This window comes from Lissotriton helveticus, chromosome 12 (genome assembly GCF_964261635.1).
Source record: "Lissotriton helveticus chromosome 12, aLisHel1.1, whole genome shotgun sequence".
Classification (NCBI taxonomy): domain Eukaryota; kingdom Metazoa; phylum Chordata; class Amphibia; order Caudata; family Salamandridae; genus Lissotriton; species Lissotriton helveticus.
The window spans coordinates 394,779,983-394,802,948 of NC_136073.1; the positions used below are offsets into that span (position 1 = coordinate 394,779,983).

Sequence of the window (22,966 nt, forward strand, 5' to 3'; positions counted from 1 at the left end):
GTGTTGGCGGGTGGGCTCTGGCTGAGGGAGGTGGTGAGCTGGTCTGCGGTGATCTTGCTCCAATTCCTGTGAGGTACCTGTTGCGGGTGGTGGTGGGTCGTGGGTGTGCTCTAAGCAAGGAAATAGGTAGGAGAGTTGTGTTTACAGATCCCCCGTGCCCATCTCAGGCAGCCCTATGTTATCCTACTTGGTTTATGTTGTACCTTACAAGAGTGAAGCATTGGGAAATTGACTGAGGTGGAACTGATGTAAGGTTAACCTTTCAATGGGTGTGCACGTGAATGGGGAGCACGCAGCCCCTCCTTCACTTATTTTTTAATTTGGCCCTGGGGCTCGAAGGCAAACCCTATGCTGGGCATAGCAAAGGCTGTGTGCGGTGTAGGGTTGGCTGCCTATGGGAAGTTGACCGGGTGTGAGTGTTTGATTGATTCAGATGCTCTGTCCATCACCACCCCCTTTTGTACCACTATGGGAAGTTGGAAGCAGGGACTGGCTGCAACACAGGCTATGCAGCTAGCCCCACGGCACGCACAAGCAAAGGCAGTGTGCTGGTGGGGTTGGCTGCATCCGAGTGGCTGCCTATGGGGAGTTGGATGCAGCACCTGGCTGCAAGTCAGGCCCTTCGGACAACCCCATGCAGTGTGAGACGAAAGGCCGTGTGCAGTGTGAGGTTGGCTGCCTGCGGGGGGATCGGCTGCCACAAAGTGGTTTGGTTACAGTGCCTGGCCCCAGGCCAGGCCCTGTTGCCAACCCCCTGTTATGCACAGCAAAAGGCTGTGCACAGTGTGGGTTTGGCTTCCTGTGGGCCAAACCACCGCCGCTCACATCCAAATGCCATGTGCGGTGGTGGGTTGACTTTACGTACGGTAATAAGATATTACTTTAAATTTAGAAAAACCTAGAAATTCACTGAAAAAACAAAGGTTAATATAATGCTATAGTTAGCTAACTATAACCAGGGCCATTGGAATCATGCTACAGGAGAGGGCCAAATTATGCAGCAAGAAAAGGCAAATTATGAGGGGTAACGTGGCACATTTGTTAATAGTAGTAGTTTTAAAAAAAACTTTTTTAACTTTTTACACTTGTTATCAATGTCTGGGCATTGGGCACACCTTAGTAGTACCAGTTTAATAACTGAATATAGTAATAAGCAACAGAAATGTGACCAGTCAGCCTATGCAAAAGGCCTTCTCCTGTGCTGCAAAATGTACTGCTGCATTTTTATTTTGATAATCAAGTTTATTGATTTTAAAAACAAACCTCAAATTTACATTGGCAGTAAAATCAAGCACAATATTTGGATAATAAACAGCCTTAGTGGAGATGACAGAGACTTGTAAATCATTCTTTAGGGTAAAATCTTGCATGAGGTTATCGCTCATCATGAAACGCACACACCCCTTAGGACAATAGATTAAACCAGTTACCCCAAATCTTTAACAAACGTTTGGGGCAGCCCTGGGCTTCAAAGAGGGGTTCCTCTTGAGTTCCACACCAGTCTACCCCCCGTCACCACTTCCGTATAGTAGGGGACTTGGCCTGAGACCAGAGTGCCGCTATATCTCTCTTTACCACCGCCACCGCTGTTCCAAGGAAGCGCTTATCGGCCCGAGAGCCATCGGGCCATTAAACACACCTAGGATCAAACACGCTGGGTCATGGGGATCCGTCCACCCCAGGGTCTGTGTGAGTTCCAGTTCCACTCCCGCCCAGAATGGTGCAAGGACAGGGCATTGCCAAATAATGTGGTAGAAGTCCGCAGGGGCGTGATTGCATCGCGTGCAGGTCGGGGAGGGCCGCAGACGGGCACTCTATAGGTGCGCAGGGGTGAGGTATGCAATGTGTAGGTAGTAGAGTTGGACTAGATGCAACTTGGAGGAGGTCTACAAGGTCTTGGGGGCCATGAGAGCATCCCTCCAATCCGCATTCTCTAGGGGGCCCATCCAACCCTCCCAGCGGGTACGCAACATATCTAGAGTTGCTAGGCCATTGCTCATGAGGGAGCAATAAATCTGTGACGCCCCCCTCTACCCAGGTTCCCCATCATCACTTGGGCCTCGAGGGAACTAAATTCTGGGAGGGATGTGGGAGACAGAATTTGCACCCGGAGGGAATGCCTAAGCTGTAGAGATTTATAAAATTGGGAGAAATGGAGGGAGTAATGCTGCTGTAAATCTGCAAAGGTTCTGATGTGGTCCCCAACACAGACGTCCCCAAGAAGGGAGATTCCAATGTGTTCCCACCGATGGAAGTCCCCGGAGAGACGAAGACCACAGGGGCGTGCGCCAAGCCAAGAGAACCAGCCTGATGATGGGGGGAGGACCTGCGGTATGGGGGCCCCATACAAGTAGGCCTGGAGCTGCGGGAAGTCCATCGATCGGAGTTCCACCTGGTATGCTGATCAGACCCACCGCCCGCGAACCAGTCATGAATCACAAGGAGTCTTGTGGCCAGATAGTAAAGGTGAAGGTTGGTTACACCCATGCCCCCGTCATAAGGAGGTATGCTACAGTGTGCCAGGGACATTTGCAGTCTCCCTACCCCCATAAAAAACGGGTGAGGGTACCGTCAATCTCACGAAACCAGCTACCCGGGAGGTGAAAGGTAATATTTTGTAGAATAGATAAAAAACGGGTGAGAACCATCATTTTAAAAAGGGCACTTCTGCCAAGGGGGTTAAGAGGAAGGGTTTGCCATCTCCTAAGGTCCGCCTTGGCAACCAGGGGCGTAATATTCAGGGCCCATTCAAGTTCTGGAAGCAGGGCGACCCAAACACCCCCAGGCACTTAAAAGACTGCCTATGCAGGGGAATGGTTGTTTGCCAATCGAAGCAGGCACGGGATGGGTGAAGGGGAACCAAAGGGTTCTTCTCCGGGTTGAACTGGAGGCCCGAGACCCGTTTAAAGGCGGAGAGGACGTACAAGCACAGTGGGCCAAAGAGTGACCTTGTCGACCTGAAAAGGGTCCCAAGCCCAACCCCGGATGTGGGATCCTTATGTATGAAAGAGGCCAGGAGCTCCATCTCTAGCACGAATAAGAGCAGCGAGAGCGGACAACCATGGCGTGTGCACCTCTGAATGGGGAATGTCTCAGAAATGCACACCATTAATTAGGACCCTCGCTTTAGGAATGGAGTATGAGGACGGATGAGGTGCCAAAACGGAAGCCCGAAACCCAACACCTCTAGCACGTCCTCCAGAAAACTCCAGTCAACCGTATCAAATGCTTTTTCAAAGTCAATGAAAAGCAGGGCCAAATACGGAGTGAGATGATGGCGGTGTGCGAGGGCGAGGTGGAGGCGGCATATGCAGTGCCGGGTACCCCAGGCAGGCATGAAACCGCATTGGTCTGGGTGGACCAAGTCATGCAAATGGGGGCAGAGACGTTGAGCCAAGGCAGTGGCAAAGATTCTCACCTCAATGTTGATGAGGGAAATGGGGCGGTAATCCGCACAGGCAAGGAAAGGCGGCTGTGTCTTTGGGAGGACCACAATAGTGGCCACGTCTGTCTCCGGGGGAAAGGACCCCATGTCCACCACATGTTGAAACAATTCCAATGAATGCGGGACCAACATGTCGCGGTAGGTCGCGTAGTATTCCTGAGGATAGCCATCCGGCCCTGGCGTCTTTCCGGAATGCAGGAGCAAAATGGCCCAGTGTATCTCCTCCGGGGTGAGAGGGAGATCCAGAGTCTCCAAGACCGTATGGGGAAGGCGGGGCAGTTGGGTCCTTGTTTCTGACACCAATGCAGCCAGGGAGGCTTTGAGAGGTCGGAACGCGTAAAGGTTAGCATAGTAGCCCGCAAAGGCTTGAGCGATAGCTTGAGAGGTGAAATGATGGTCGCTGGCCGCATCACGTACCTTGGGAATGATGCGGTTGGCTTTGGGGTATGAAACTAGGTTATGGAGTAATGTTCCATTTTTATCACCCCAGCCGTATATGCGCGCCACTGAGGAGTGCCATAGCATTTTAGCAGATTCCAGAGAGATCTGACAGATCTCCTCACGGAGCGGTGCAAGCTGCCGGGCGGAGTTAGCGCTTTCAGTAGAAGCTTGGGCTGTTTCCAACTGAGCAGCGCGTGCCTCCAGCTGTACAAGGCTGGCGGCCTGAGCCGTGCACTTCGCCTGGACCAAGCCTCGAGCCGCCCCTCGTATAGTGGCCTCCCACAATGTACCCGGCGAAGGGACCGATCCCGTATTGATAAAACAATATTGCCTCAGTTCCTGCCTGAGGGATTCAACGAATTCTGCATCTTGCAGGAACCAGGCGTTCATCTGCCAAGTTGTACAAATTCCATCGGGGGAATTCCTGAGACGGAGGGAGACAGGGGACTGGTCCGAGATGCCTCTGGCAGGATAGTAGCCCTGGACACCAACTGACAGTCGGGGCCGGAAACAGGAGCAGGTCGATACCTGAGTGAGTATGGTGGGCCGCCGAAGTGTGAGTATACTGTTCCCGACGGGGATTCCACACCCCCCCAAGCGTCGCAGAGACCCAGGGCGGAGGACCAATCAGAAAGTAGCTCAGCAAAGGCAAAATGGGACGCCGAGGGAGCACCTGTCGTGTCGCGGCGAGGTAGCAGACACGACAGGGCTGAGGGCATTGTGGCGGGGGAATGTATACACACAAGGGATTAAGAAGATACCCCTTTATCTTGCAGGTCAGGGCCACATAGCGGCCCTGTGTGTCTGTCTCAGCCTGTGTCAAAGTAAAGGGGAGACCCCTACAAATCAATATGGCCACCCCCCGGGAGCCCTGTGTGAAACCAGAATGCCAGACCCTGTCGAACCCATAGCGGGCGAGGAAGGTGCAATGAGTGCCCAGAAGGTGTGTTTCCTGTAGAAAAAGGATATCAGGCGTTTGGCGCTGCATGCTGCGAAGAACAGCAGTCTGTTTTATGCGGTCTAGTAGGCTATTGAGGTTCCACAACAAAATGTGGAGGGGTCTACTTTAGGCGGACAGCATCAGAGCAGATAGTGTGTGTGGGGGACAGTGCAGGCAGACCCGGGTCCCAGGGGAGGTAACATCCCATAGCCGGGGCATGGAGGTGAAATTCGTATGGTCTGTTAAGTCTCATGTCGTCATCGGTGGTTTGTGTGCACAGAAAGCTGCCAAGAGAAACAAAGAACAGCGGCCCGTAGGCGGCCAAAAACAATAAACAATTGGGAAACAACGGTCTACCCACCCTCCCTTGCCTCCCAACAGCCCCCACCCTACACTTCTGAAAGTGAAGCATCTGTCGCCCTGAAAAGGAAAAAACACAAAACAGCAACACTAATGAGCCTGAGTGCTAAGCTAAAACAGAACATGAACGTGGCAGAGATGGACCCCTCCATGTAGGTTGATATGATAATCATTAACAGCTGTAAGCACAGTTAAAACAATTAAGCAACAGAGGAATACAAGTAAGTCTGGGAGCTAAGGTAAAACAGTTAGCAGAGCGTGGTTGCGGTGGAGATGGACCTCTCCTAATGTGCGGATATAATAGTGACCTCAGCTGCAGAAGCAATTTGGGAAATAGTGTATGGACCCCATGCCTTTTGGCCCCACTCCCTCGTCATCTCTGGTTCCACAAAGTGCGGGGCTCCTCAACAAGTCAGTCAGGTATGGCAGGGCGCAGTGTCTCAAAGGGGTCTGGGATGTGGCTCAGGTCAATCAGAGATCCAGTCGAGCTGGGAGTTGCAGATCTCTGAGGTAAAGCATGGGGAAGGGGCAGATGGGACACTGCACCCGGTGATCGGGAAGCTTCATCGTGACGGCCACCCTTCTTGCGGGACCTAGTACGGCGTCTCTGCGGTATGGGCAAGGTTGGGTGAGGTTGCGTAGGCTCTTGTCGGGCAGGGGAGGAGACAAGTCAGTTCTGGAGGGGGTGCTCCTCTATGAGCCAGGACCAGGCCGCTTGGGGGCTATCAAAGAAGAGTGCCTTGTCTTGAAAAACAATTCTGGGCTGGGCTGGAAAAAGGAGACCATAGCGAAGACCCAGGTTGCAGAGCTTCTGCTTAACATTATCACAAGTTCGATGTTGGGCCTGTACCTCCCTGGTGTAGTCTGGGAAGACCATGATCTTGCTGTTTTGGAACGCCAGTGGATCCTGCGTCCTTGCCGCCCTAAGAATGGCGTCCCTGTCCCGGAGGTTGAGGACCCTCAGGATAATGGGCCGGGCAGGAGCCCCGGGTGGAGGTCGGGGAGCGATGGGCACGTTCGATTGCAAACCAAGGGGAGAGGGACTCTTTGGGCATCCAGGATCGCACCCAAGTCTCCACAAACATGTCTGCATGGCCCTGTTCAACCCCTTCGGGAAATCCTATGAGGCGCAGGTTGTTCCTCCTGTTTTTGGTGTCCTCGGCCCGACGGTGGAGTTCCGAGGTCTGAGTCTGGAGACAAGCCACATGGGTCTTGAGTTGGCCTATATCATCCTCAGTCGTGGAGATACACGATTCCGCTTCTGAAATTCGGGCTGTGGCATTACGCAGGTCCTGACGAATAAGAGCCATATCCACCCTCACCACGCCAATCTTATTTTCAACCGAGGTCTGCGATGCGTCAATTGCCTGGAGGATAGTGGGGAGGTCACCCCCAGGGGGGGCAGGAGTATTGGACGCCCCCCCTCCAGGATCCTGGTCATTCATGGTGTATTGGTCCATTTTTGTTTGGGTTTGAGGGGTAGGGGTCTGCAGGGTACTATTTCTGCCCATTGCCTCCAAGGGTGAAGTCTGGCCACTGCAGGGGAGGCGATCAGCAATCCCACAGAGGGGGGCCCGACACGCAGACTGTCGATACTCAGGCCCGGGCGTTCAGACCAACCCCCTCAGGTCCCCGCGAACCTCCGGGGTAAACCAATGAACATCCAGGGCCACCCTCCGGCCCCGGTCCGATGCCACGGTCAGTGACGTGTGGCGCCCCCTTCCGGCCCCAGGAGGAGCGTCAGTGGGCCAGAGACAAAGGGCCCGATGAAGATGGACCGCTAATCTGCACCACGGTGGGCGATAGGCAGACCACTGCAGGTCTGCCTGGACCTGTCTGCACCCCACTGGGGTGCAGACAGGTCCAGGCAAGTGGGCAGTGGCAAGGGGGGTTGACCGCGCGCTCCGCACCGCCCGACAGCGACGGCGGTGAGGGGGTTTGCAGCAGCTAAGGTAGCTCCAGCCAGTGGAGGGAGCCGTAGGGAAGAGATGAAGGGTCCGACCCCATGGGGGTACACCGCCTGCGGGGAGCCGATTCCAGGCAGGGATGGCCAGACAGACTTTCCCCTCAAACACGGGCCGACAGTCCCACAGGAGCACCCCCAGAGGTAGTGCGAGACCGAGGCCCTTTGCGCTGTCACCCGACAATGGCAGCCGGGGCTAGCGATACTAAGCAAGGGTCCACAGGGGCCTCGGGCCGAGTCCCTCCCGTCATCGCAGGCAGGTGCGGAAATGCAGTGTAAGTCAGTGGGGGGGCTGCAGTGTCCACACTACCCCCCGGCACCACCCCGCAGTCCACCAGCCGGTCCCTGGTCTGCACCCCACTCACTGATGGTCCGCCAGTGGAGGGCAGCAGGGGTCTCCGTCGTCTCCAAGGGCTAGCACCCTCCGAGGGCAGAGACCAGGCCGCAGTGCCGTCGAGGCCCAGGATAGACAAGAGGGTCCTGATCAGGCCGGAGTAGGATGCCACACAGCAGTGTGCAGCGATAGGGGCCCCCCCGGGGGCGCTGTGCCACTGATGGTTCTAGGTGGGCCCTGGTGGGCCAGAGTGCAGGATGCCGGTGGACAGTCCTTAGGAGGTCAGAACAGACCCCCACCTCTAGTGTTCAGGGGTGGAGGAGACTGGGTCTGCAGTGGGAGGAAGGAGGCCCAGGTCCGCCACGCTGCTGCCCGACAGTGGCAGCCAAGCCCGACCACTCCCTTGGCCGCCGCAAGCACCTCGCCAAGGACGATCCGGGCCAACCCCGGGAAGCAGCAGGCAGAAGCAGGCGGCAGGGCAAAGCCTCCACCGCGGCCGGGCCGCGCTCGCTCCCGTTTCTCCACCGACCTCCGTCATGCGGAAGGCGGGCCTCTTACCGTGGTCCCGGGCACCACCTCAACGCCGCCACATGTGGGCCCAAGGCGCAGCCAGGTCACGGGCAGCGCAAGAGAGCATGTGAGCACAGCCGTCACCCTGGAGCGGCAAGGGAGGCCCGGGGATGGGGCGTCAGGGTCCAGGTCGTCCGGCTCAAGGACAGATCGCTGAGGAGGCCGCCATTTTATCCATGCAAGGCCTCAGAAGGAAGGAGGCCAAACCAAGGCAACGGAGGCTCCAGTCCGCTGAAGAGCGGGATCGGAGCACAGCTGAGGGAACAGGGGACCTCTACTCTGCTGACAGCTGGAAGGGTCCGATGGCAGCTGGTAGCGGGCGGATGAAAGGCGGTTACGGAGGGGGTTCGGAGCACTCTTAGAGTGTGACAGCCATCTTTATGCCTCAGGCCACTCCTCCGCATTTTTAGTAAATTTTGAAACGTGTGAGCTAGAAACAAAAAAAAATTAGGTTAAAATCTGCAGATTATGCAGCAGATGATAAATTATGTGGCAAATCGGCAAACCTATAATTCTGTAAAAACCGCTGCGGCTGCACAATCACATAATTCCAGTGGGCCTGTCTATAACTTGCACCCCCACAATGCCCTGCTTATGAACTCACAAATTCCATCATTCATGACATGTTCTGTGAGATTAATGATGGCATCACTGATGACATTTCAAATTACATCATTAGTGACAAGACTGATGACATAAGTGTTTAAAAAACACATGTTCTCCTAATGCATCATAGGTGAGTAGAGGTATTGAACGTGTTATAAATCTTTGTATTGAAGAGTAACTCTGTGTGCAGGTGACAGTTCATGACTTGTGTTCAGCATGTTCCACACACGTTTTTTGACTCTGCAGAAAAAGTTTCCAGCAGGACGAAGATTCTACATACTAAGTTTTGTAAGCGGCCTTGAGTTATTAGACAGAATCGTATCAGCATGACCATTTCTACATAATATACAAGACTGTGTGCGACAGGTACTACCCTATTTAATTGTGCTTGTTTTTCTTCTAATGATGTGTTATCTGTAACGTTTTCACCACAATATAAAGGCTGTAGGTAGTATGATCCTTAGCACCTTCAAACCTTGGTCATTATATGATCCTTTGCACCTTCAGACCTTGGTTATTATAAGCAATTAGTCTCTCTATGAACAGGTTTTGCATAGAGTGTACACTGTTCTTGGTAGATATCAGATAACCTTGCAAGCAAAACGCACGAGAGGCAATTATTAAAGATGCTTGCTTTTGCAAGACCCCGAAAGGCTTCTTCCAGAATAAGTACGCACTTCACTGCTAGACCCCATTTCATGATTATCCAGGCTCTCAAGCCTAAACACGTCACAAATCATCTCTCATCACTTTCTCTTCTTTTTTAGTTTATTGTGTGAGGCAGACTGCGCGACCCTATGCCTAGAGCCCTCGAAGGCCCTAGAGACAGCCACGCCCCAGGGTCGGTAAACATCCTTTACAACGCAACTTTTAACACGCAGTGCCTTTACGATGCAACTTTTACAACGCAAACTATTACAACGCATAGTGCTGGGGGGCGCTCTAGGATAGGGAATAGGTTTAATGTACTATCCAACACCTTCCCTACTATCCACGGGGACTGGAGTTGGAATAGTAAATTAAACTATTCACTATCCAGCGCCTAAAAGCACTATGCGTTGTAAAGGTATGCATTGTAAAACTTGCGATGTAAAGGTAGGCGTTGTAAAAGTATGCGTTGTAACGTCATACATCCCCAGGGTCAGCTCCTGCAGTGTCCCAGAGCCGCGCGGCCCCCTCCCAACATTTAAAAGCCCCGGGGGGTGGTGGTAAATTAATCGAGGCTGAATACGTTAGTACAGCCCACTCCGGTTACGCTACCAAGAAAACACAACAACGCTACATGGCCCAGATTTCCTGTGTAGTGATTTCTTAGTTCCAGGCCTAGTGGTCGGATCGGAACACACACTCCCTCATGGCTGGTATACACCCACACTACACCCATCCAGCACATACGTCACTACACACGTGACCCTACCTATAAAAAAGACGGGGCGCACGTGCTGTACGCCATTTTAGAGTTGCTCCCATAGCAAGCGCTGTGATGGCCCGTCCTGGTGGTTCGCACGCTTCATGTAGGCCCAAACTACCGAACAAGGGGGCCACTACCACATGCGTGACCTCTTTGGTCACTGAGTTAGTGGTACCCGAAGCACTGAGCGGGTGAAGAACTTGCGATGCTGATGATGGGAGCACGATTATGTCGTTAGCCATACAGATATCAAGACTCTGATGCAAAAGGTGTCCTGTCCACAAAAAGGTGAGCAGTGAGGCCTGGGTACGCATCGGAGGGAGTCGAAGGGCAGTAGCAGACTGGATACAAAAAAGCGACGCAGCTATTTAGAAAAACGCAGTCCTATATAGTGTATGAAATTACATGTATATATTTTTTTTCCAATAGTAGGAACGTTTTTATAATCGCTCAAACGTCTGGAATATAAACTATACAAATACTTATTTTAAATGTGAGAAGGAACGTGTGTGAAAAGGCGATGTTATCCAACTCCACATTAAGATAGTAACCATTACCAATCATAACATCTTTCTTTTACTATCTTTTAGATGTAGATCTTCAGGGTGCATTATGTCCCAGCACGTGGTGAAAAACACACTGGTGACAAATTTGTGCTGTGAATATTCTTTGCAGTCACTCTCTCACTTCTTCTCTCCTTTCATAAAAAAATTACACACAAAGTTAACTTCCTTTTTATTCTACAGGTTGTGTTTCACAAATTGGCGCCCCCCCCCAACACCTCTAAAACTCAATGTTCGAGGATTCTGCGATGATGCGTGGCCATCGTAACAACTTCTAAGAAAGCTGCTTCGACACGTAGTGCACCCTCTTTGAATCACGCCAAAGGCACAAGGTGAGCAAAGAAGCTTGTTTCCGAAACAACGACAAGTCATCAGTGAAAGGAGGAAGTGGGACTATACTATTACTAACTCTTCATACTGTCTTTCAGATCACTAAAGTAGAGGGTGCACTATGAACCAGCACATGCTTGGACACACAACGGAGGCAAAAGGTGAGCTACGAGTATTTTCTCCAGTATTAACTGCTCCATTTATAACTTTCTCTCTCTCATGTTTTAATGTTGTTTTTTAGGTCTCGGCTGCACGCGCGGAAGCGCGTGTCCGCCGACAGCCTATTGTTGCCGTGTCTCCTTTCCAGGAGACACTGCTGGCCGCGCGCATCGCCTTGGAGGCGATTTCAAACGAGCACGCGCACTCTCACACACACACACACACAGAAGCGCCCATGCACGCACGCACGCACGCACATACAGCCTCCCACACACACATACACACGCACACAGACACACGAGTGCTGCCCCCCTTGCCCCCCCGCACACCGCACACCGCACCCCCCAGCCCTTTCTAACTTACCGGGGCAATCTCGGGGGACTCCGCCGCTGCAGCTCTCCTTTCACGGGGCTCCCTCTTGGTCAAGGGAGCCCCGCAACAGTCGCCTAACCTCCTGCTGGCGGGCCCGGTTGTTCTCCACTGCTCACAGGAGCCCCGGGCCGCGATACGCATGCCTCCTCTTCCGGTCCGGACGCGGCCCCGCCCCCGTCACAGGCGACATTGCCTGACTTCCGGTGGGTGCGTAGATTTCCGTTTTCTTTCTTTATTTATTTATGCAAATTTAAATAGCGCGGACTTTACCCGAAGGTGTCAGAGCGCTTCACAAAAGGACCAATATTGATACAGGAGGAACAAAATACAAAATACAAAAACAAACCATAAGTTACATGGAGCAAAGTGACACTAGTGAGCAACCAGAGCAATTGGTGCATTACAGGAGAAAAAAAAGTGATATGGGTGCAGGTTACAAAAACGTGCAAAATTTATGTATATGTGTGTGCATCGATCGGTTTCTGGATGTTGTGTACGTACGTGTTTCCATTTATGAGCTCTCTCTCTAAATATTTATATGGACAAGTGCATTCTTGTCTGTTGTTCCATGCATACATGTGTTTGTATGCCTGCTTACGTATGTGTAAGCATAAGTAATACAGTGGCCAAGAGGCCGGCGCTTGGGGCTTCGAGGCGCTCTCGCCTGCAGCAGGCAAAGACACCAGCAGGCAAAGACACCCTGGGAGCTGCTGCAGCAGCTCTGCTGTGTGTCTAGTTCCTCTTCGGGTGCTTTGGCAATCAGGAAGTTATGCGCAGAGCTGAGAGGCCAGAGTTAAATGAAGTTCAGCGGCTGAGAAGCAGAGGAGGCGGCACCCGGGCTGGATGGAGCGAGGTCGAAGCTGCCTCCCAGCTGCAGGCAATGACCCCCGCATCCACACCGCAGGTACCTGCTGACCACGGCCCCCTCCTGGCCTTGGGGGAGGGGGCGCGTGTGTGTGTGTGTTCTGTCCACTTCAGGGCTCGTCCCGTTACCTCGGACATGTCGTGAGGCGATATATTGATTATAGCGCTTTATATAAGCGCTAAACTATGAATTGTATTGCCTCCAGGCGGCTGGCGCCTCGAAAACCCTGAGCGCTGCCGTGTTCTTCGTGCCACTTTAAAATGCGATTTTTTTTTTCTCTTTTAAAATGGCCAGTTGGCTTCTGACCTCTTGGTCATTTCCGCAGCTTCCTCTTATTTGAAAAAATGAAAACATGCAGAGCAGCTGCTTTGGTGTTTTTCTGGTTTGTTGTTTGCTAAGATAGCTAAGTGGGTTGATGGCGATACATGCGTGTTTTTTGCGGGTGATAGGTTGAAAATCTTGTAATGTTCGCTTGGTATACCTTTCGGGTCTTGTGCTGGGGTTGGTTCTCTAGTGTCTTTGGTTCTAAAGACAGATTATTTTAATAAAGTGTTGTGCACACACCTGCACTTTAAGAGGACTGTAAGTAAGACGTCATGTTGTTACCTATCTCATTGGTATTAATTTCATCGACCTTGGAAGGATGTCTGTAAACTGAGAAGTTTCAAATTTGGAACCCATGCCTAATGCGTAACTTATAGCCACCTGCTACCAGGGTTTTCTCCTAAGTGCCGCCACTGGCAATGCCAAGTGCCTGTACCGCCAAAACCCATGGCTGCAGCCTTCCTCTCTCTTCCACCCCCCTACACTTCCTGCCTCTTTATCTCGCTCCTGCCGGTTCTTTTTCTCCGTTTTATCACAGTTTCACGTTTTTTTCAAATTCTCCTTCCTCTTTTGTGCTTTTGCTGCTTTTTTAGGTCTTGGCTATAACACGCTGAAAACACAAATATAAGCCCACAGATGCATACACACATATATAGGCACTCACGCAGCCCACACAATTGCACATGGTTCCATTTGGCTACATAAAAACGCACACTCAATGCCACACAGAAACACGTAAAAGTTTGATTAGATATGCCACGTGGATCCATGCACACACGAGGCATACACGCTCTCAAGCCAACACACACATCCAAACGCGCACACATGGATCCGTGCACAATGTGTCACACACACACATGCACGGGCAAACACATTCATCACTGCTCTTGTGCTGCATGGAATATTACAGTTGATGTTGCAATATTTAGCAATGCCAATAGCTCAAACTTAATTAACCCGAGACCTATTGCATTGCAAATGCTTGTTCTCTCTTTCTCTTTCTCACTCTCTCACATCATTCCTATTTGTCTTTTAAAGTTACAGACACTGCTGTCCTCTCTGCCGTGCACAACATTACCTAAGTACAAGTAGTGAACTCTGCTGGCCACAGTGAAGCCTGCTTCGACACAAAGTGCACCCTCTTTGAATCATGCCAATGTCACTAGGTGAGCAAAGAAGCTTATTTCTGAAACAATAACAAGTTATCTGTGAAAGGAAATATACAATTACTTCCGAGCAGTGAGAATAGATAGGTTACAACAGTCTGACGAACAGATCTACAAGCTTCTTGCACCACTTTTGTGTCACTTTTAACATGGGAAAAGTAGCGCAAGGACCTTGTAAATCTGTCTCTGACTTCTCAAGAAAAACACTCACCTCCAAAGTCTGCGAGTCAACGAGGTGCAACAGTCTAAGTACGGAAGGGCAGGTCTACAAGAAAGTGCTGCAGCGTGGCACCGTAAGACCATTGGCTGCACCACGCTGCGGCACTTACAAGAATATGTCGCATTCCTGTGCTCTCCCCTCCGCTGGCGCACAAACAGCTGCCATGCACCAAAGCAGGCACCCTTGCACCATGGTGCAAGGATGCCTGCACCAAGGGGAGATTATTTTTGTGCAGGAAGGGGCACCTTCCTGCACAAAAACAATCACTAAAGGCGTTTTCCTCTTTCAATGCGTGTGTAGAATGTAGCACGCATTGAAAGAGGAAAAAAATTAGAAGAAATGAAAATATTTGTCCTCGTTGCGCCTTGCTACGCCACCTCTAGGGTGGCGTAGCATTGAGACACATCTCCAGATTTACGAGTTCTCGTAAATCTGAAGATGTGTCTTGTTCCATGGGTGTTGCGTGGGAACACCCACAGCAACATCCATGAAAACTCCCCTTCACCGCAAAGTGCTGCATGTGAAGGGGCCATATTTACAAGGAAAAGAAATGTCACGCAGGGTGCCTTTTCCTCTCCTTGTAAATATACAGGAGTCCCCTGCGCCACCAGTACGTCACAAAAAGTGACGTACTGGTGGCGCACAGGGCTTGTAAATCTACCCTGCAATATTGAGAACTCACCGCTATGCAGTGTATGTGATATACTACTTTGGAAGAAAAACAGCGCACAGACACCTCCTTACAGTGGAAGTTAAAAAAATACATTATCCTGAGTATGCAAATAAATAAAGCTAAAATATACGTCTGCAGTTGCAGTTGTATGTACTATGCGATTACTAACTGTATATACTATCTTTCAGATCACTAGAGGGTGCACTATCAACCAGCTCGTGCTTGGACACACAACACAGGCAAAAGGTGAGCTACGAGTATTTTCTCCAGTATTAACAGCTCCATCTAAAACGTTCTCTCTCCCACGTTTTAATGTTGTTTTTTCTCTCTTTCTCTTTCTCACTCTCTCTCACATCGTTGCTCTTTCTCTTTTAAAGTTATGGACGCTGCTGTCCACTCCGCCGTGTAGAACATTTGGTGACTTCAAGTTGTGAACTCTGTTGGCCACAGTGTTTACAGAAGGTAAGCAGAGCTGCCTAGATAGACAATACCTCCGATTTAATACATTCCAAATAAAAGAGCTTATTTACAAGCCCCTTGTGCCACTTTTGCGTCACTTTCAACAGGAAAAAAGTAACACAAAAGTGGCTCGAAACTCTTGTAAATAAGCCCTAAAGAATATTCTCCTCAATAATGACTTGATCTCTCACCTAATTCTGTCTCATGCCTGAATCATTTTAAAGACCTGTTGATCTGTAATTTAAATGACGCAGTAGGCACTTCCATACAGACACCGCTTGAACGCGGACCTATAAGACAAGTGAAATGTATCAGGCACACTGCAGACATAAAAATAAGAAAATATCGCTGACTGTTACCTTGACTTGTAATGTTTGACCTCATTTAGTCACATCAATCTAATTTTAAACACTAATTTTCTTTTTTGTTTTGCAGATTACCTACCGTATGTCTATAGGAGTACACATCACATTTTGTTTATTATATTGTTTTATTAAAGTTATGTTTCTAGTTCTTTATTGTATTATCTTTAAGTTACGTTTCCAGTTATTTATTGTTGTTTTAATAAGTTAATTTTAAAAAAGTATATACGTCTTTTTTTGGGGGCGCTCTCGATCCCCAATTGAAATAATATTTATAATTTGAAGTATAATTCTGAGATTCTTTACCAGATCTGTACCAGAGTCTATAGCTAGGACTAACTCTTCCAATTAGAAAAGTTTTAAAACTCCACAACAGTAACTTTTTTCAATTACCAACATAGTGTGGTGAACTTCTAACCTCTGTGCTTGCCTAAGTGTTCCATGAACAAACAGTTACTATGGTAACAGGCAGAAAGCCGTTTGGGGGTAGAGTTCAAAGGTACTGGCTGTACAAAAACCGTTATATTTACCCTGAATCCTCTACAAGACAGATAGGAAAGCAAAGTAAAACAAAACACTGTACCAGATTTACAACCTTCTTGCGCCACTTTTGGAACCAAGGCCCCCACCCCTACAAAATTAAAAGTGTGTGGGCCTCAATGACGCCTCTCAAACCCCGGGAACAACCACCCCCGGAGATTTCTGTATTGTGTGATGGGGGCTGCGTGGCCCTCCGTTTGGTGCCCTCGAGAGCCCTGGAGACCGCCACGCCCAGAGCCGGGTCCTGCAGTGTCCCGGGGTGCCTACCCCCGGGACACTGCTGTTTGCTATGACAAGACGGTAGTCTTCCGGCTCCAGCCATTCCATAGCAAACTTGGGGCCATACTATCAAGAAAGGGCTATACATTATCGCCGCTTTTATTGGGAGGAAACTGCCGCTTAAGCGGCGATAACGGGCTTGATATTATGCCCTTGTGAATTCCCATAGAAGCCCAGATTCTGGTGTTCTGGCAGTTTCCTGCCGCTAAAGCGGCGAAATGGGCTTGATAATATGCCCTTGTGAATTCCCATAGAAGCCCAGGTTCTGGTGTTCTGGCAGTTTCCTGCCGATAAAAGCGGCGATAATGTATCGCCCTTTCTTGATAATATGGCCCTTAGTTTGGATTTTGAAAGACAGAGCAGTGAAATCTGTTCTTACTTTCAAAATCCAAACAAGATTGCATTTCCACATGCAAGTTAGCATCTCCCCATGTGTAAAAGCAATGCCGGCTCCCGAAGTACGCGGAAAGCCGGCCGGATCGTGGGGGCATAGTGGTTTCCCTCACGGTCCCCAACATTTTTTTATAAGACCCGGGGATACGATCCCCAGGAATATTAGAAAGTTCTGATAGGGGCTATTTTTTAACGGAAAAAGTAAAAGTTGCGCACCCAGCTTAATGCGACCCCCTGTTGTTCACGCCCTGGATGCACGACTTATAATCTGTAGGGTGCGCGACTGCAGCACCTTTGGTGCACAACTTCTACGCGTTTGAGAGACGCCATTACCTTTCCACAGCAGGAACTACTAACATGCAGCTCCCCATCTGCAAAGGCAATCTAATTTAAATTTTGAAAGAGAAAACATATTTCCTTGCTATAGGACGGCAGGATGGGCACCCCGGGACACTACAAAATCCGGCCCTCCGACAATACATAAAGACCCGGGCAGTGGTGGTCCCCGGGGCTTTGGAGAGCGTACCATTAAAAAAAAAAAATAGTCCCAATCACTAATTTATATTTTCCCCGGAGCCACCTTCCCCTGGGGCTTACATAAAACGTTGGGGACTGTAGGGGGAGTCCCAATACCCCCACGGTCCCACCCGGCTCCCCACGTCATTCGGGAGCTGGCATTGCTTTTCCTCAGGGAGAGCAGCTAACATGCTGCTCCCCCTGAGGAAAACCAATCTGCTTTCCTATTTGAAAGAGAGAGCAGTTTAACCTACTCTCTCTTCCAAATAGGAAAGCAGTTTGCAATGACAGGGGGTAGCCGCGACGCTCCCACCCTGTCATTGCAAACGGCAGTGTCCCAGGGGTATTGTATTGTATTGTAATTGCATTTATATATCGCTTACTACCCCTGACGAACCGTCGAAGCGCTTTTTCGGCGAGTAGCACGCTACTCCAGGACCCATAGAGGATTAGTGTTGCATTAGTATAGTGAAACATGCAAGTACATTTTAAGTGGTGGATACGTTCATCAGTTATTTAGATTTGGAATGATAGCAGAAGGATAGAGGAGGACAAAGGTTTGTATTTATATAGCGCTTGTTGTCGCACGGTATTCAGTTCAATGTAGAAAAACCCATTGAGCTCAAAGTTAAATTGTGTTTAGAATTGTGTTGCCTATAGCAACCACTGTAACTATTGTGCTTACAAATTGTATTGCCTTTCTGCAAAGTAACTACCTGAAGTCACTCATTTTGAGAAAAGTATATTTTTATACCTGTTGGTTCTAAAAGACTATGTCTTTTGATATAAAAACAATTGGCCTGGAGTTCAGTTCTTGAGTGTGTGAAACCTTTTACTAACTGAGTGTGTACAACAAATACTTTACACTGTCCTCTGATCCTGCCTTACTGCTCAACCAAGCTACCACTTTGGAGAGTAAAGTCAGATGTGACTTTAACCTCTGTTATACCTCTGGAGATTGTGGACTCTATACACACAGTACCTTACTTTGGTCCAGTATACATTAGAGCCACTTTCTTACAGCTTGGTTACAAGTGTGAGTAGGAGACCCCCTACAAACCCAGGTGTAGGCACCCCGAGATACTGCAGGAGCCGGCACTTGGGGGTGGCGGTCCCCAGGGCCATCTAGGGCTCCAAGAGGGCAGCCACCGTGGCTCCTCTCCAACACTTTCAAAAAGCCCCAGGGGGGATGGTGGTCCTCAGAGACCCCTCTCAATCAATATTTTAAAGCCCTGGGGGTGTGGCGGTTCTTTTTTGGGCCTTGTGGGTCCTTGTGAGACCCCCTGAGTAGGCCTAGGGGGTCAGGATGTACCTAGCCGGCCCCCTTTGCGTCTTTTGTGCACTTGTTTTTCAGTTTTCCTGTGCTTTGGTTCTACCGAGACACAAAATGGCTGCCAACACTTCCTGGTTTGTAGTGTTGACACACAGTTGACAGCCAATTAGCATGCAGCTCGTGCTCGTATGGGTACGCGATAATCCTCGGACGGTACTTCGTCCATAGATATATCTATGATTTTACTTTTCATTTTCTCAGGAACTACTGCACGGATTTACACAATTGAACAGAAAGCGTCATCTGCGAACCAAACTCTACCTCTGGGCCAAATTTGGTGTAATTCCGTTCAGCAGTTCGGGCTGTAGCCCGTCTTAAAGGCCCCCATTAAAAATTGCATGGGGAAAACATGTTTTGGGACCTCCCTTTTTCTCGGCCCCCGCTTGACGAATCACCCCCAAACTTTCAGGGAAGGAACAGAGCGGAGCAGGCCATCTTCTTGGAGAATTTCGCGAAGATTCATTGACCGGCACCAACGTTATTCCAAATAGAATGTTGCGGATTTCCTATGGAAACTAGGTCCTAACTATAACTACCTATTCGCGACCGCCAGTAGGTAATACACATATATATATATAATCACACAGAGTTGCCTGCTGTAAGGATAGGTAGTTATACGCCTCTTTATTGCTGGAAGAAAGGAAAATCCGTACATCAGCGATGCTTCGCCAGAGTTAATGTCCTTCTCTACGCGTTTCGTGTTGGCTACACTTCTTCAGGAGATATATATATGTATTTAAATGTGTAAGAATGCAGTCACAGGAATGTGTGACATTTTTCCATTGGTGTCCAAGGATTTGTGAATCCTCTGCAGCACAAAAGGGACACCTTGGAGTCCACGTACCAGTTCCCTGTACTGTGACTCAAAAAAGGCTTATACGTGGACATTTTAACTCTAGTACTACTGTCCTGAGTTTTCATTTCCCCTTAATAAACCCCTGGCCTAAAACAATAAAAATGAGTTTGATTTCCTTGCAAACTCAACTTTGGGAAAAGTTACAGGAGCCACAACTTTGCTTTTGAAGTCATGGATCTCGGAAAGGAAGTTCCATCAACCTCCTCTCGCACAAATAATGTGACACCTAGCATTGTTTCTGTTGGTGTCACAGAATGTCCACAAATCCGAAAGAACGCCAAAAAAACTGAATGGAGACATCTGATGGCTAACTAATCCATATTGTTTGAAAAACAAACCCATAGCCTCTAGAAACAATAACCAACGTTTCTCATGCTATCATTTTACGTTTTGATTTTTGAGAGAGAAAGACTTATATTCCGCACTCAGAACCATCATGGAATCTGGGTCCAACTGAACAAAGCCTGGAAGCACTTAGCGCACAGGAAAGACAATCTTCTACACCCCAAGATTAGGATAATGTTGTGGTGGTGGCGCCTACCACATCATGGGCTCCTGCTGCATCTCAGCCAGAAAGAGAATACTTGGTGTGGCAATTTTTTACACATTCAGCTTGGGAAAAATGTTTCCCAAGAGAGTCAAATTCACTTGGTGTGACCTAGTGGTACAACATGGGCATCCAGGCATGTACTCGTTCAGAGCCAGTTGCATGATAAAACATATGCAGGCCATGCATCCAAATGAGCACATGAGAACAGAGGTGTAAGGAGGGAGAGGGAAAGGGAGAAGCTCAGAAGTGTATAAACAAGCGGAAGAGGTGGATTACCAGTTGTAGTATTTCTCTACTTACTACAATCATTGCATGAAGGCTATCTGTTCAGGGAAGATTAATTAGTTGGTTGTCTCTCAGGCAACAAATGGCGTTCATAAGATTTGCCATACAAATGTATAGCAATCTTTGAAATACAAGACATTTTTTTTTAAGTTTCATATTATAGCTACAAAAAAGTTTACCAAAAACATAAAAAATTAAATCAGCTATACAATAAACACAACATTTTCTACAATAACCCCCAAAAAATTACATTAAAAAAATTAGCTGCCCCTAGAGGATTGTCTACCGCCCAGGCTCTGTGGGCTCACCGTGCTAAATATGGTCAAAGGTCATACACACAGGGGGATTGATCCCTTTGGAGATTGGTCACATGGTCTGGTCAGAGCCAAGCCCTTCACCCCACCACTACTTATGTACAAGAATTTCTTAAGCTGGGTTCACCTCTTCTATGCATAGCCAAAGTGCATGCACAACAGCGGGTTCAGATACCCATTGGAGGAAGGGGCACAGGTCAAGAGTTCAGCCATAAGCACTGTGAGTCACATGCCCATGGAAGGCGGGGCACGGGTCCTGGAGAGAGACCAGGTCCTACTGCTCACCCCCACTGCGTATAGCGGAATGCCATGGCCAATGCGGGTCAGATGCCCTTGGAGGGTAGGGCTCTGGGTCAGGTCCACTCCCACTGTATACAGCGGAAGAAGATGCACAGTGGAGATTAATCGTTGGGGCAAGTTTGGGAACAGAGTCTGAATATACAACCCTTTGTACATATAGGGTATGGGGCCCTACCATAATTAGTCATCTGAAGTCAGTCCCTGCTTCACATGGTTAAATGCCCTGTGCTCTAAGGATTAATCTGTCTGCTAAAGGTTGTATACAGAGACTGCAGCCGTTTCCTACTACGCACAGCCAAAATCTGGCTGTAGTGATGGTTGGCAGTAAACGAATTTTGAGGTGCCAGAACAGGTCAGTGTGGAATATAATAAAGTGAAGTTATGATTAGGTTTGCTTATAACACCATAATGTATAAAAACTACCAAGTGCCGTTATTGTTACCAAACAAAACCAAAATACTGAAATTCACCTGTTATGATTCAGTAAACTAATCATAACTTGTACCCGTACAAGCCTCACATATTACATCAATCGTAACATGTTAAATGGCATCATTGATGACATCTCAAATTTCATATGTGAACCATGTCTGGCACAGCTGAAGAGTAACTTTCTGGAGCATAATCTGCACTTCAAGATCTTTCTCGAAGCGTCATCTGCACCCCTGGAGAGACTATGGAAGGAGTAAAAACAGCTGAGGACTCCATAGTTGATTAGTTTTTCCGTACATGCTCCTGGTGAGAAGAAATTAAATGAAAAGAAGGTAACCTGCACAATTTAGAGCAGGGACATACAGGGCTGTACTCTTAGGAATTTCTATGACGACAAATTATCTGAAGTCCAAGGAGTGCGTGCAATTCCAGTTTGAGCAGGAGAACATAAAATGCAAACACAAGCCGACATTTGGTGCTGTACAGCAGGACTGGGCTGTCAGCGTAAGGTTGATTGAGGAGCCTCACCTTAGGGCACTCACTGTCAGCTGAACCCACTCTTCACCAGGTTTAGAATAAGACTGTGCCCTATGTCCAAATTCCACAGCCGGTGTAGGATACCAACGAGGGATTGGCCCACCTGGCTGCTCATGCTGATTGGAAGTTGGATCAAGTATACTAGAAAAAAAACAGCAATAAACGGAAATAAACTGTTAATATGTAGTTATCACCAGTTATAACAGATTCCAAAGCTCAGAAAGTTGTTAGATGTGGAGAGCCAATGGGAAAAGAGGGGAAAATGCAGTGCTTAATATGAGCCGGTGGTTTCCGGTGGTCAGCACCGGCACTTCATTGCCCAGACCGGTATTTCTGACTCTGCCACATGGTGGCGATGTGTGTCTAAGTTAAAGATGAGCACACAACAGTTGTTTATTAAATAAATAAACATTTTAAAGAACTAACAGCTGCTGCCCAAGTAATTCTCATAACTTTGGGGGCCTTGAATTGTCGGAACTGTCACGCTTGTAGGGGTGTGATGGTTAGTAGTTGCAGTGGTACTGTGGGTGGTGCAAGCTGCAGTTACCTCCTGAGGAGGGCCCTGACACTTCTTTTTTTACAAATTAAGCACTACCAGGCCCTGATCTGTCAGGGGAACTTCAACAGAACATATAAACCCCAGTATTTAGTGTTGAAACAAGTGTACGAAAATAGTTACAAAATGTTTTTCCTAATCATGTACAATTTCAAGATTCTTTTCTGAAAGCAAAATATCCGTAAGTCAATTCTTAGAGATCTAGATGCATTGACCCTTGAAAACCAGCGACCATGTAGTGAGGTCGGGTTGCAGCACTATTATAGCAAAAATTGCTTAGCAAGAATGCCCTCCATCACTAGGGAAGTTATACCTGTCCTGAAGATGAAAGATGTCCATCATCTTTTTAGATGCATGAGAGTCCGCGGCTTCCTGAGAAAGGAAGCTCACTGTACCGCACAGTGCCGTACCAAAGCGTGAACAGCTTGACTCTAGTCATCAGCACCCTCACTCTGTACTGATTGCTACACTTTCCCTTGCTGAAATGCCCTCAGAATATGTGATCTCCTGGA

General features: G+C 48.8%; 1 protein-coding gene across 12 annotated transcripts in view; it reads left to right on the forward strand.

The window, feature by feature from the left end:
• LOC144799898 (uncharacterized) overlaps positions 1 to 22,966 on the forward strand; it is a 390,901-nt gene that overhangs the window by 232,361 nt on the left and 135,574 nt on the right. The window contains exons 8-12 of one of the 12 annotated variants that reach the window (XR_013603896.1): positions 10,817 to 10,965; positions 11,062 to 11,124; positions 13,722 to 13,849; positions 14,931 to 14,988; positions 15,120 to 15,198. The exons of 10 other annotated variants lie outside the window; for them this stretch is intronic. Coding sequence is in view for 1 of the 2 variants with exons in the window: in XM_078671513.1 (XP_078527639.1) it covers positions 8,906 to 8,961 (56 nt within the window). In the remaining variant the exon portion in view is untranslated. Of the gene's footprint in view, positions 1 to 8,905; positions 9,028 to 10,816; positions 10,966 to 11,061; positions 11,125 to 13,721; positions 13,850 to 14,930; positions 14,989 to 15,119; positions 15,199 to 22,966 lie in introns of those variants that run through there. One more of the 12 variants, XM_078671513.1, reaches the window with a different exon arrangement.